At 46.8% G+C, this 14037-nt stretch overlaps 1 protein-coding gene across 9 annotated transcripts in view; it reads left to right on the top strand.

Moving 5' to 3' along the window:
* MYO9A (myosin IXA) overlaps positions 1-14037 on the top strand; it is a 183346-nt gene that overhangs the window by 167641 nt on the left and 1668 nt on the right. For 8 of the 9 annotated variants that reach the window (XM_075099767.1, XM_075099768.1, XM_075099770.1 and 5 more), the window contains 12 exons: positions 162-278; positions 950-1138; positions 2108-2155; positions 2850-2961; positions 3816-3877; positions 7162-7354; positions 7825-7953; positions 8307-8412; positions 8858-8989; positions 10102-10225; positions 13195-13397; positions 13592-13734. In XM_075099767.1, the coding sequence (XP_074955868.1) occupies positions 162-278; positions 950-1138; positions 2108-2155; positions 2850-2961; positions 3816-3877; positions 7162-7354; positions 7825-7953; positions 8307-8412; positions 8858-8989; positions 10102-10225; positions 13195-13397; positions 13592-13734 (1558 nt within the window). The remainder of the gene's footprint in view (positions 1-161; positions 279-949; positions 1139-2107; positions 2156-2849; positions 2962-3815; positions 3878-7161; positions 7355-7824; positions 7954-8306; positions 8413-8857; positions 8990-10101; positions 10226-13194; positions 13398-13591; positions 13735-14037) is intronic. The other variant, XR_012661610.1, reaches the window with a different exon arrangement.

The following is a 14037-nucleotide window of genomic DNA, read 5'->3' as shown; positions in this document are numbered from 1 at the left end:
GTGCTCATGTTTCTAGTTTGCATGCAGGAGGAACTACCTTGTAACATTATTAACAACATCTGCTGGTGGTGGAGCAGCCACTCGTTAGTGCCACTTCATCTCATGCAGTGCTCTGCCGCAGCAAAAGTGGCATGGGTGTGTAAACCCCTTTGGTTTATCAGATGAATGAACTGGATAATGAGGACAGCAAGAAGGACACTCTGGTGGATGTCGTGTTCAAGAAAGCGCTGAAGGAATTCCGACAAAACATCTTCAGCTTTTACTCCTCGGCATTGGCGGTAAGTGATGAGATAACAGGTGAGAACTCCCACCTGCAGGAGAAACAAGATGCTCTGGGTCCTCCTGGTGGTGGAGGCATTGCTGAGCCTTCCAGTCCTGGTCTGTTCATCCCAAAGGACAGATGCTCTTCCTTTGTATTCAGTCCCATGAGGTGTAAATTTGGACTAAACTCTTACTTCTTGAGTGGAGATTTCTGGTCTTCTCATTACAGCTTTCTCCCAGTCAAATGGGAGATGACAGTAAGGGAACAAACTCTTATTTGCCACCCAAAGTGCCCGGAAACCTTTGAGTTAAATTTGTGAGTGGTGGACATCTGAGCAATGTGGAGCTCTGCTCTTCTGCTACTTCTGAATCTGAGCAATGATTGCTACGGCTTAGTGATCACAGTGATCAAAAAAAGCTGTTTTATTGCCCAGATTGTACAAAAAGTTCCCTCTAAGACTTGAATGGGCATTTAGTGTCCTCCTGCTCGGTGCACTGAGAAGCCACCCTGCCAAATGTCATGAAACAACTCTCTATTAGATGATCCTTTTTGTTTTCTTTTAATCGTCCTTGGACTTTCCCCAAGTGTTTGGAAGCCAGTTAGGCTGAAGTAATTGTCTGGAGCAGAATAGGTGGTCTGGCGTGTATAAAAATACCTTTTCTTTTTTTGCTTCTGTTTCCTTAAAAGATGGATGATGGGAAAAGCATCCGCTATAAGGACCTGTACGCCTTATTCGAGCAGATTCTGGAGAAGACCATGAGGCTTGAGCAGAGGGACTGGAGTGAGTCTCCAGTTAAAGTCTGGGTCAATACCTTCAAAGTTTTCCTGGATGAATATATGACAGAGTACAAACCCCTGGACTACACTGCGGTGAAGGTAGTCAGCACTTAAGACCCTTGAAGATTTGCAAACTGTCTGTCTGTGGGGTGATGTCTGCTATAGACACATGGGAATCTCTGTTGTCTTCTCGTCCGCTTTAAGCTGAGGTGGATGATGTAAGATGGAACGCAAGGCCTGATTCACTGGTTGTGTTTCACCGGGCTCAGCAAATCCCAGTTTACCTCTACGCTGAGCTGGGCCTTCACCAATGCCAATGTGTAGATGTTGTCTTCATGGCAAACCTGCAACAATCTATGGATGGTTGGAAAGAGAGCACCTGGTGCTTCCTTTTTAGTTATTGGGGGTTTTTTTTCAATCTTTGAGGGAAAGTGAAAGAGAGAAATACTTTTCTTGTCTCTTGACCTCTTCCCAGGTGACCATATACTTGACCATTGATTGGGTTGCAGGAGGAAGGGGTCACAGGCCAGTGGCTCTCCTCGGGGTCTAGCTGCAGTTTTTAAAGCAGTCAGAGCTTGCAGTGTGCCTTTCACAAACCTGAGCTCCTCGCTTTCTGCTCCTTATTGTCTACAAGTTGAACCACAGGGTCTCAGGCTAGGCTTGGGAGATACTGTTTATAATAATCTGTCTTCTGGCTCTTCTGCTCCAAGTCCTCTGCAGGCTCCTTTCCAGGCAGGTTGTCTTCTGAGCAGACTTAGCATGAGCTCCGGCTGCAGTGCTGTGCCATGTCCTCCTTAGGTGTCTTGCATGAGATGGGAGGTCACTAATGCTGGACTTGGAGGCAGAGCAGCTAATCCTAACTCTGATACGAAGAGGGGAATGGTTGTCCAGGGCATTTCTGAAAATGGGTGATCCATAGGAGAATTTTCTAAAGTGAGTCTCCTGGGGCTGCAGGTGCATTTGGAGGATGGGGCTGGAAAGTGGTGGGCAAAGTTAGATACAAGCCCTCTGTACGCTCTACCTGGGGAAATTGCCCATAAATACATTTAAATCTCTTTCTGTTACCAGGTGCCAAAAACGGAACGAAAGAAGAGAAGAAAAAAGGAAGTGGATGTGGTGAGTTGAGTACTCTGTGTCTGTGCATTAAAAAATTAATATCCCTGTGGCCAGAATGACGAGTGATAAGAGACCTGCTTATGACATGTCCTATGCTAAGATGTGAACATCACACCATAATGAACGTGCAGCTGTTAAAGGATATACTAGAAAGACGGACAAGGTGGATTTGGTTTGCCTGACTGAGGATCGCTGTAGGTTCTCCTTTGAAAATATGTCCCGCATCAGTCAAGACAGTACCTGTAATGTTGGGAATTATTACATAAGAACTGACAGCAAAACAGAAAATGTTGCTCTGGGTTTCTGCATATACTTATAGTGTGTGTTTTACATCTGTAATATCAGAGATGTAGGAGATTACACCTTCTTTTTTCCTAAAGGATTTGATAGTACTAGGGAGGATGTAGATGCAGAGCAAAAAGGGGCCATGGATGCACAGACGACCTTCTTCACATGGAGACATTGACCAGCCAAGCTCAATCAAACAGAGTTTCTGACCTGCTTGAATGATGGTTCAGTTCCCTTACTGGCTGGATGAGTGTTTGGGTTGCCTACAGTGTTATTGGATTGAAAAGGAAACAAAAATAGCAAATAACAGCTAAAAGTTGGGCAGCTGACTATGTTCATCTCCCCATTTTGCAGCAAACTCTTCAGCCGTCTCCTTTTTCTCATCACCCAGTCTTTTTTGTTGCAGGTGGAAGAGCACAACGGTCACATTTTTAAGGCAACCCAGTACAGCATCCCCACGTACTGTGAATATTGTTCCTCCTTGATCTGGATAATGGACAGGGCTTCTGTTTGTAAATGTAAGCACACTTTCTTTGCCCTTTTTTCATGTGCTTGTATCACAGTGATCAATTTTGGGGTGCTGACAGATGTTTTCTTCTGTTTCCTATAACCCACTTTCAAATAATACGGGTTTTTTCACATTAGAAGAGCTTCTGGGTCAGATTCTAAGGGTTTCTGAAGTCAGCTAGTAAGTCCATCCCAGCAGTCCTTCCAGTCCTCATGGTATGGTTAGTTTTGTGTGTGGGAGCTTTGCGTTACACATCTTACCCCATAAGGTCAAACTATATTTAAGTGTCACAGTAACAAGGGTGGTAGAGTCGGGTATGGCAAACATACCCTATGGCTTCAGCTCATAGGATGCCTGTGAGTCTTGTGACCATGGTGAATTCATTTGGCTTTTATTGACCTTCCAGGCACATGAGTTTTTTGGGAGATCAGGAAAATGAAGGAAGACTGATGGGAAAGGTTGATCCATCACTTTGGTTTTTCCAACATTTCTTTGATTAGGTTAAAAGTACCAACCCTGGGGTATTTCAGGCTGATGTCCAGGGCAGGGAGAATACAAATTAGGTGCTATTTCCAACCTCTTTGAGGGTATCCATGTCTGATAGCTCAGAGTGGCTCATGGATTATTTTCTGAGTTGACCTATCAGGGTTTTTTTAACGTTTCAGGGACTTAAATATGGGATCTTTAAAGGCTTTATTTTTTTTTGTTTGAGTGGATCTAGTATAGACTTGGCCCCTGAGAACTGCACATTCAATATGCTTTTGACCTGCTAGTCCTGAGAGGAGCTACTTAATTCATATTAATTTGTATTTCTCCAATGATCTGACTTTTTGGATTATTAAATAAAATTTTTCTTCATTGCAGTATGTAAATATGCTTGTCACAAGAAGTGCTGTCTTAAAACCACAACTAAGTGCTCCAAAAAGGTAAATGTCTCTTTTTCCTTTTCGTTCATTAAACACCTTTCAGATCACAGAATCATAGAATCGTTAAGGTTGGAAAAGACTCTTAAGATAATCAAGTCCAACCGCTAACGTATCACTGCCAAGTCCACCACTAAACCATATACTCAAGCACCACATCTACCCTTCTTTTAAATACCTGCAGGGATGGTGATGCCACCACCTCCCTGGGCAGCCTGTTCCAATGCCTGGCAACCCTTTCGGTGAAGAAGTTTTTCCTAATATCCAACCTAAACTTCCCCTGGCACAGCTTGAGGCCATTTCCTCTCGTCCTATCGCTTGTTACTAGGGAGAAGAGACCGACCCCACCTCGCTACAACCTCCTTTCAGAGAGAGCGATAAGGTCTCCCCTCAGCCTCCTCTTCTCCAGACTAAACAACCCCAATTCCCTCAGCCACTCGCCATAAGACTTGTGCTCTAGATCCTCCACCAACTTTGTTGCCCTTCTCTGGACACTCTTCAGCACCTCGATGTCCTTCTTGTAGTGAGGGGCCCAAAACTGCACACAGTACTCGAGGTGTGGCCTCACCAGTGCCAAGCACAGGGGTACTATCACTACTCCTGCTGGCCACACTATTCCTGATACAAGCCAGGATGCTGTTGGCCTTCTTGGCCACCTGAGCACGCTGCCAGCTCATGTTCAGCCGGCTGTCAACCAACACCCCCAGGTCCTTTTCCTCCAGGCAGCTCTCCAGCCACTCCTCCCCAAGCCTGTAGCGTTGCATGGGGTTGTTGTGACCCAAGTGCAGGACCTGGCACTTGGCCTTGTTGAATCTCATACCGTTGGCTCCGGCCCAACGATCCAGCCTGTCCAGGTCTCTCTGTAGGGCCTTCCTGCCCTCCAGCAGATCAACATTTCCACCCAGGTTGGTGTAATCTGCAAACTTGCTGAGGGTGCACTCAATCCCCTCATCCACATCATCAATGAAGGTATTGAACAGGACCAGCCCCAACACTGAGCCCTGGGAAACACCACTCATGACCAGCCATCAACTGGATTTGACTCCATTCACTACTACTCTCTGGGCTCGGCTGTCCAGCCAGTTTTTAACCCAGCGCAGAGTGCACTTGTCCAAGCCATGAGTAGCCAGCTTCTCCAGGAGAATACTGTGGGAGATGGCTTGTAGAAAAAATATTTGCAGGCACAGAACTTGATATAATGCTGGCAATAACCCTCCTTCGAGCAGGAGCTTGGAATGGAAATCCCTGGAGGTCTCTCCAGCAAGTGCTTTGGTGTTTGCCTCTATTTTGGGAGTACACAGCGATGCATCACTATATATCTGCTCAGTCATGTTGCAGTGATTGTTCCCGGTCTTGTAACCAGGCTGAATAGTAGAAAGCTGCCTTGTTTTGTAGCTTTTAAGGACTTGGAAATGTGGGGTTACTCTTAAACGTGGGGTTATTTTTGGAAATACAGGTTATTGTTAACCCCACTGGTCCCTGCTCAGGCTCACGGTGCAGTCCCCAAACAGCGGTGGCACTACAGCTGAGCAAGGAAGGGTAGGTGGAGGATGCTCAAGCACTCACCGTACTCCTTAGAGGGGAAATAAATATGGTTTGCTGGGTTTAAGGATATAGAGGACAGTGAATGAATGCGGCATGTTGCCTTGGCTAACAATGAATCATCAAGATTTGGTGATTTGTTGTTTTTTTTTAGTTTATTTTGTGTCCCAAAAAAAGGATAATACAGCCAGGATAATAATGTGTGCAAAGCTTTATCAGCTCCCTGGGAGGCTTCCTGGGGAAGAGCAGCATCCAGAATATACAGCCTCCGTAAAGCTGCATGATTACATTTTTCCCAAGAACTAAGCTGAATATATACCTTGAATATATATATTTGAACATATTTGCTTCTTTATAGTATTTTTGCTGCACTCTTTCCCTTTCTGGCAGTGTTTCTGTAAGAGTTGGAAACACCTCATGTGAGTTTCTGCTCTACAGATCTGGAAAATTCAATGAGATCTCTGATTATTATTTTTTTAGAGAAGCTCAGAGATGCCTTCTCATTTCTTGGGGTTTCTGTGCACAAGGAGGTTTTTGTGCTGTACCAAAGGAAGCAAGTTCACTGTGTCTCCATGGTACCTTTCCACTTGGGCAGTTGGAGGTCCTTCTCTAGGAAGGCTCTGGCTTGTCTGTGCTTGGTGGGTTAATGTTTTTAGGGTTGTTTTCAGCAATGGGGAGCCACAAACCACCTATTATGCTTTGAGAAAGAGGTCTCTCTTTTCTGGCAATGGCTGAATTTGTAACTGTCAGCCTTGTTCCAGACTGGATCTGTTTCTCCAGATCTATGGTGAACTTGAGCAAACACCAAGCTCATCTCTCTTGATGGCCATAGAGTTGCTTTTACCCATGCTTGGTCCTCACCTTAGAGCTACTTGACCTGAGTAAAGTAGCATATGGGTTTTGTGGCATCCCATTTGCTGATGGTTTCAACAGCCAAGCAGGCTGGTTGAAGAGAAGATGATGAATTTCAACTGGTAGCTGAGACCAGATGTTCCTGGTGTGTCCATGAAACAGCATGGGCATCTTCCCCACATCATCTCATAAGGTTGGGTTATAAGGGGAGCTGTGACCTATGTCGTGATCATCGCCATCTTGACCATGACTGAATTGCAGCATGTGCCCTCACATTCCTCTTGCTGGGGCTGGGCATTTGTGTCAAAATTTTATTAGGTCTTTTGACTTTTCCCACCCAGAATCTCCCATTCAGGAGGACTTTGTTCACACTTGAATTTGCCAAATATCAAATCTCCAGTGAGTGTTTGCAACTGGACAAAGGGTCTTTCCTGACAGATGGAGATGGGTTTTTTCATGCTCTTATTCTGGCATCATGTTTGTTCATAGGCATTTTGTAATTTCCAATGCTGTGAGTTGATCTAAGTACCTGAGACTCAGATTTACTTGTTCTGCTTTGTGCATCCTCTTTGGGGAGTGAAATCGTCCCTGGAGATGGAGGAGGACCATGCCCAGCTTCGTTGGCTCTGCCAGGCTGAGAATATAACCAAAATGGGGTAGTTAAAGAAAGAAAATTCAGACTTTTATGACTCAGGTGCATGCCCAGAGACCAATCTAGCATTGCAAGATGTACATTGCTGGCTGTCCTGTCCTCCTTTGCACATGGCTTCATTAGACTTGTAGGTTGCATGGATCAGGTGAAGAAGTTTGAACAGCAGTCAGATCCAAGTGCTGCATCAGCATTGCTTCCTATAAAAGGATTTTAAAACCCTCTTTTTCCTCTTCCCCTTCAGTATGACCCTGAGCTCTCATCTCGGCAGTTCGGTGTGGAGCTTTCCCGGTTGACCAGCGAGGAGCGAGCAGTGCCAGTGCTGGTGGAGAAGCTCATCAACTACATCGAAATGCATGGGCTGTACACAGAGGGCATTTACAGAAAATCAGGGTCCACCAACAAGATCAAGGAGCTGCGGCAAGGACTCGATACAGGTAGAAGGATGACAAAAAACCCAAACACACGGGGAAAAAATCTGTGCAGCAGCAAGGTTGGTTGTAAGGAAAGTGGGATGCTTCATCGGTGTGAAACAAGAGAGTGGTCCTGCCTTCCCCATCCACAGGCTGTCAAAGCACAAGTGATGCTTTCACATCTCCAACCAAAATCTGTTCTCAAGGCACTGGCTCATGGTTTTTTTGGGTGTGATGCATGAAAAAAGTTGTTCCAGTTGAGGGAAAACACTGCCTTAGAAATCCTGGTCCCACCTAAGGTTACTTGCCCTGGAAAATGCAGATTTTAAGATGTGGAGCTGGAATCGGGTGGATTTCTTGACATTGAATACAGTGTGATTTTGGGGTGGCGCATGAACATTTTCTATCCCTGGGTAGCTTATTGATGCATTGGCTTCACTTATGGCTTCATGTTGATCGTTGCCTCTTTCTCCTCAATCCACTGTTGAATGCAGACATCGATAATGTGAATTTAGATGACTACAACATCCATGTCATTGCCAGCGTGTTCAAGCAGTGGCTCCGAGATCTACCCAACCCCCTCATGACCTTCGAGCTCTACGAGGAATTTCTCCGGGCAATGGGTAAGGAGCCTCCTTCGCTATCCCATTCCCTTGGCAGAGGGAAACAGTAGCCACTTTTAGTGCCAAACTTTATTTACACCTTGGGCCCATATCAGCTGGTTTTGAGAAATCATTTTCACCCAGTTTCAAAGTCTGATTTTTGGCCATAACGTTTTTTCATGCAAAGCCATGGGCAGTTAGGTCTCACCTTTGGTGGCATACGTTTGCATCACGGTTCAGTAGATTTCAGCCCCAATCATTAGCCGGATGATCTGTCTTTTAAGTAGTAAAAGTAAGCAAGCATTAGGAAGGTATCATTTTAAATACAAGGAAGAAGTAGAAGCTGCCCCTAAATGCTGGTACTTTCTCTGCAGGCCTCCAGGAGAGGAAAGAGACAGTGAGGGGGGTGTACTCAGTCATTGACCAGCTCTCCCGCACCCATCTCAGCACCTTGGAGCGTCTCATCTTCCACCTGGTGAGGTATGTTGGACCGAGGCAGCTTTGGGCAACAGGCAAGGGGAGGATGCTCAGACATCCTTTTGTACCACAATAGCTGAGACTGAAAGCAGCTGGACAAAGGAAAGGGAAGAGCTTTCAGGTCCATCATGTCTCCTGGGAGGCAGTCCAAGAGCTGGTTCTCCAAATGATGCTCATACTGATGAGCAACCTCCGCAGTGCTTTGGTTTCTCGTGGTGCCTCTTGCCACTGCAGGGTGTTTGCCTGCCTTGGGAACACCTGAGAGATCTTCAGGTTTGGCTTCCTCCATTGAGCAGAACAGAGACGAGGGCAGAGCAGTGCACTTGCTAGCATAGCAAGATAGCACTATAGAAGTGTCATCTCCTCTATTCGTCCATGGCCACGTGGAAGAGGTGAAGCGGAGGTGCCTTCACCTCTGACTTCTCTCTTAATCACTTTTTTTTTTCAGGATTGCCCTCCAAGAAGAGACCAATCGAATGTCAGCTAATGCCTTGGCTATCGTCTTTGCTCCCTGTATCCTCCGTTGCCCCGATACAACGGACCCGCTGCAGAGTGTTCAGGATATCAGTAAAACAACCACGTAAGAACATGTTGCTGGGTGATCCAGCTCCATAATAATTGCCATGTCACCACTCACATCTTGATAACCCTTAGTACAGTCAAATGGCTCAAGAATAGAGAACTTTAGCATGGAAATTATAAACACGTATTAATCCATCTCCATGAAGATATATCATATTCTCTTAATCCCCAAGAGGTTGTTGAACAAGGATTTTTAAGCAACGGAGCATCCAGAAGGGCCAATCAACTTGCCCTCCTGCCCAGCACATCTCAGCAGGAAAAGGTGGAGCTTGTGCTGATATGTTAATCCCAGTGATGGCAAGCAGATCTTTATTCTTACTTAATTTTGTCTTTTTTATCTGAGGAGGTGAGCTCGTTTAGTCTGTAGCAATATTAATATTGCGTACTTAGTTTTCTTTAAGGTATTTGACGTAACTGCAAAGATTTTACAGAGACAAAGTGAAGTGCTTGCCCCAGTTCAGTCTGGCTCATATTAAGTAGATTTAAAAATAGATAATGGAGGCAATGATAATAATGGAAACTGTCCAGTGAAGGGCTAGACTTCTTAAAGAGATGGGTTTACCTTCAGTAAGTCTATTAAAATTCTTGAAGACCAGAATATGCTCCGACACCCAGCTGGTAGGAGTACTCATCTTTCTACGGGATTTCTTTGTACCTTCTCACTTAGGATATGCTATAGCTAATGTCTCTAATTTTATTACATGGAAAGGTTTATTTTTTCCCCCAAACATTCTCCTGACATCATTAAACAATCACCTCAGCTAAACAAGCTTGCTGCAGCATTACTGCATGCGAGCAAGTCTGAATTTCTGGTTTGGAAGCAACCTGCCTTTCCCACGGTTGTATTTTGTTGACCCCTCTTCAAGGGGGTTAGTTTCTCAGATGGGATCCTTGGGGGTCTTTAGTTTCTCTGGTCTGAGTTCTTTGATCCATCTGTGGTCCATTATCACTCATTTTCGGGGGAATTTCCACTACCCTTGCATTTCCAGCTGGACCTTTCTTCCTCCATGCCTTCCCAGCAAGGCAGATCTTCGGGCAAGACAGGGCCAGCTCAGATCAGATAATTTCCTTCTCCCATTTTGTCTCCTTTTGGGTTTTTTTCCACCTTAGTTGCGTAGAATTAATTGTCATCGAGCAGATGAACAAGTATAAGGCTCGTCTCAAGGACATCAACAGCCTGGAGTTTGCGGAGAACAAAGCCAAGAGCCGCCTTTCCTTGATCCGCAGATCAATGGTGAGATGCCAAAGCCGTCTCTGTTCCCTCCTGTCCTCTCCTTGCCCTCAGAGCAACCCTACCTGATTTTCTCCTGCTTATTCCAGCCTCCCAAACCCCTCACAACCTCCCACACCGTCTCTGCCAGGACAGGGACCCTCAGCCCCATGGTGGCTCCTCGCCTTTGCAGGGAGTCATACCAAATCATGAGGAGGTGGGAATCGTCCATGGAAACATGGCCGCTCCAGCTCAGATGCTCCTGATCAATGTTTCCACCTTCATTTGAACTTGTTCGGTCCTGGGTTGAGTCAAGCCTTCCAGCTGGCATTGGCCAGCTCAGTGTCACCCCATGGGAGACCTGGACCATCCTTTATCGTGCTCATCACATTATCTGAACCCAAAAGGAGCTTCCCAAAGGCTCTCCGTGCTCCCACACTGCCTTTTTGGGATCCTCAAACCCACCTCATTGAGCTTCCATGCTTCCCGGGGTGCCACTGGGCTGCAGATACACGCTGCGCTTGGCTTGTTGGCTGAGGGAGAGGGACGCACTCGGCACAGTGCAGTCGTCCCAGGCTTCAACTAAGGAGCCGAGTGGCCCCTCTGCTTGGACATGCCCATTGTGGTCCTCAGAGACACATTTCTCCTGCTTTCTTGGGGATGAAATTCAAGCAGGTGCTGCCCAAGTTTGTGGGGCTGGTGCTGCAGAGCTGCCCTGCTCATCCCAGTCAAAAAAAACTCCATGAAAATGAACGAAACCGGCTTTTTTGGAGGGGTGACAGCATGTGCACTCTAACCTTCTGCTTTCCTTTTCATCTCCTCTCTAATCCAGAAACCCGTACTAATTGCAGTTAGATTTATGAGCATAACCCGCAGTTCAATCCCGGTATGTATTAACTGCAGCACACCCTGCGCCAGCCGCTGCGTGCCTCCATTGTCTGTCACCGCCGCTCATTCCAGCCTTGTACCACTGGCCATTGTATGTGACATTGCCCGTCCCATCACCGAGCAGATGCCAATCCTTAGGGCCACCATTTTTCCTGCAGGTCCCCTGGGCGACAGGAGTTCAGGATGGCCAGCACTCAGCCATCCCTGCACACAGCTCCTTGAAAAAACACTTTCTACCCCTTTTCCCCTTTCTACTTATTGTTTTTCTTTTTTTTTACTTCTGCCATCCTGTGCTTTTCTCTTTTTTGGTTTACTTGACTCATCCCTTCCCTTCCCACCCCAATTTTTGCTCGCTCAGGATGCATTTCAGCATCAAGATGCTTTCACAGTGCTGCTGTATCTCAAGATGGTGGATAAAACCCCTGGCTCAGATGCCTCAGAGACCACGAGGCATCTGAAGGTCTCCTCCACCTTGAACTCAAGGTCAGGACACCCAGGTTTGAATTGGGACTAACACCTGTATTCCCCAAGTCCATCCTAACTTGAGTTTGAGTTCCCAGCGAGAACACGATGGGCAAGAAAAGCACCCACAAGTTTTTGGGGATGCTTGTGGGGCTGTTTCCTTTCCTACCAGGTTCAGCCCATGATGCTTCTCCCCATCCTTCAGCATCCATGTGGGTCAGGAGATGGAGGAGAGCAAAATTCGAGCTCTGCTACCCCAGAGCTATTTTGCAAGCATGCCATTTTATAGGGGCTTAAATCCATGAGCCAGTGGGATCTTTGGGATCTCAGGGGTTTTGGCTAATAGGATGCAGGCAGCTATGCTTCAGCTCAGGAACCTGTGTGAGAAGGTGCCACCAGAAGAACACCGGGGCATGGGAGCAGCTTTACTGGCAGAGAAAAGTCTCCAAGGTGTGACATTAAAAGATGAAAGGGGTAAAATGGAGCAAATATTGCTTTTAAAGGGAAAAAGGATGCTCCTTTATCCTGCAAACCTACTCCACGCACATGGGGAATCAGAGAGACCCAGGGATGTCCCAGCTGCAGGGTTTAAATGGCCCTACAGGGAGATAAGATGCATTGTAACAACTTCTTCAACTATGAGAAGATGCAGGTTCGTCCTGGGGATGGTTGTCATGAGGAGGGCAGCAAGTGATGGGCATGACTCAGGCTGGTCAACATCTCCTAAGTCTTGGTCAGTTCCGGATCTTGAATTTAGAAGATGTGATGTGTCTTGTTATGTCAACGGTTAAGATAAAAGCTTTTTAATGTCCATGGTGTCCCTCATGCCCCAAAATTCATCTTTTTCTTCTACTCTGTGGAACAGATCTGTAGAGCTGGTCCTCAAAAGGATAAAGCAGCTGCATGTGTAATATTTCTCCATATGTACTACCCCCATTTGAGTCCTTTTCCATTGCTGGTTTTAATATAAAAATATAGATGGTTCTTCAGAGCTTTTCAGCAGGGACCACTGCATTAAATCTCCCCATTTAACCATGGGTGCAAAGATTAACATTTATTGTCTTATAATGGACCATTTGAGAAGGTCTTGGTTTATGGATCTCGTACATGAGATCAGAGTGTGTGCAATGGGATTAGGAGTGAGTTACCATTTGCCAAAGGAGTCAGTGGAGGCCCTTCAATGCTCAGGAGATGCCAAGGCTGGGCAAGGCAAGGATGCGAGACATGATCTAACGATAAGGCGGGAGCTGGGTGCCTTGAAATCAAAGCCCTGGTGATGCTCCCACCCAAAGCCAATACAGCCACCTTGGCAGGTCAAGCTTCCCATCACATGGGCTGTGAGCTTTGCAGAAACCCATCCTGCCACCAGCTGGGCTTGCTTTGAAGTCCAAGTTGCACTTGGTTCATCAGTTCCATCCTCACCGACCTCCATCCTCACCCCCTCCAACACGCTGAGTCCTTTTGGTACCTCTCCCAGCCTGGGGTGAGATTTTGGAAAGTCCTGGGTGCAACTGCTGGCAGTGCACTGAGGACCGATGGCCAGGGCTGTCTTCTTCAGTCCTTGGGAGAGCAGTGTGGTTGGCACCTGAGATGTTTGCAAAATCACCTTGGCTGGTGGTGGTGACACAGTTGTCTCTCTTCAGGGCAAAGGACGCGTGCGACGCAGTGCCTACCCCAGCCCGACGTCTCCTGTTGCTGTGCGCTTGCCTGCAGTGACAGATGTCCCCGAGGAGACCATGAGCAGTGAGGAAGCTGTGGAGATGGAGGCGACAGAGCAGCAGCAAGCGGCCATGCAGCAGGAGGAGAAGGTGCTGACCGAGCAGATCGAGAACCTGCAGAAGGAAAAGTGAGTCCAGCCAGGGGTTCAAGCCACTATAGATTACGTATGGATGTTATTTGGCATCATATGGTTGACATGCTGCTCATAGGGTGAGCTGGAGTACTCCATCCCTCCATGATCTCTTGGTGTACACTCATCCCTTTCTTCTCCCCACCTTTTTGGTCCTGTTGGGTCAATGGGACTGGGTCACTTTTTGGCAGAGAGGAGCTGACGTTTGAGATGCTGACGCTGGAGCCCCGCGCCTCTGATGACGAAACCCTCGAGTCCGAAGCCTCCATTGGCACTGCCGACAGCTCTGAAAATTTGAACTTTGACTCCGAAGGAGCCATCTCCGATCGTTCAGGTAAATCCAGGTGTTTGGGGGTTTATCATAGAATAGTTTGGTTTGGAAGGGACCTAAGGATCATCTAGTCCACCCCCGCTGCAATGAGCAGGGACATCTTCAACTAGATCAGGTTGCTCGGGTATTTCGATAGCTTGGGAGGGATTTATTTGGGGTTTTTTGCCTGCTTTTGATGTCTAGCAATTTGAATGGGTGTAAAGAGGGGGCTTAAGGGTTAAAACTCATGGACCTGGGGAGGTGGATGGTAGCACCCAAGGTTTGATGGGTAGGTGAGTGCTCCTCCAGCACTGCTGTGTCATCCTG

Source organism: Phalacrocorax aristotelis, chromosome 7 (assembly GCF_949628215.1).
Source record: "Phalacrocorax aristotelis chromosome 7, bGulAri2.1, whole genome shotgun sequence".
Lineage (NCBI taxonomy): Eukaryota > Metazoa > Chordata > Aves > Suliformes > Phalacrocoracidae > Phalacrocorax > Phalacrocorax aristotelis.
Note: the sequence above shows the minus strand (reverse complement) of the source record. Positions and strands in the feature narration are given on the sequence as shown.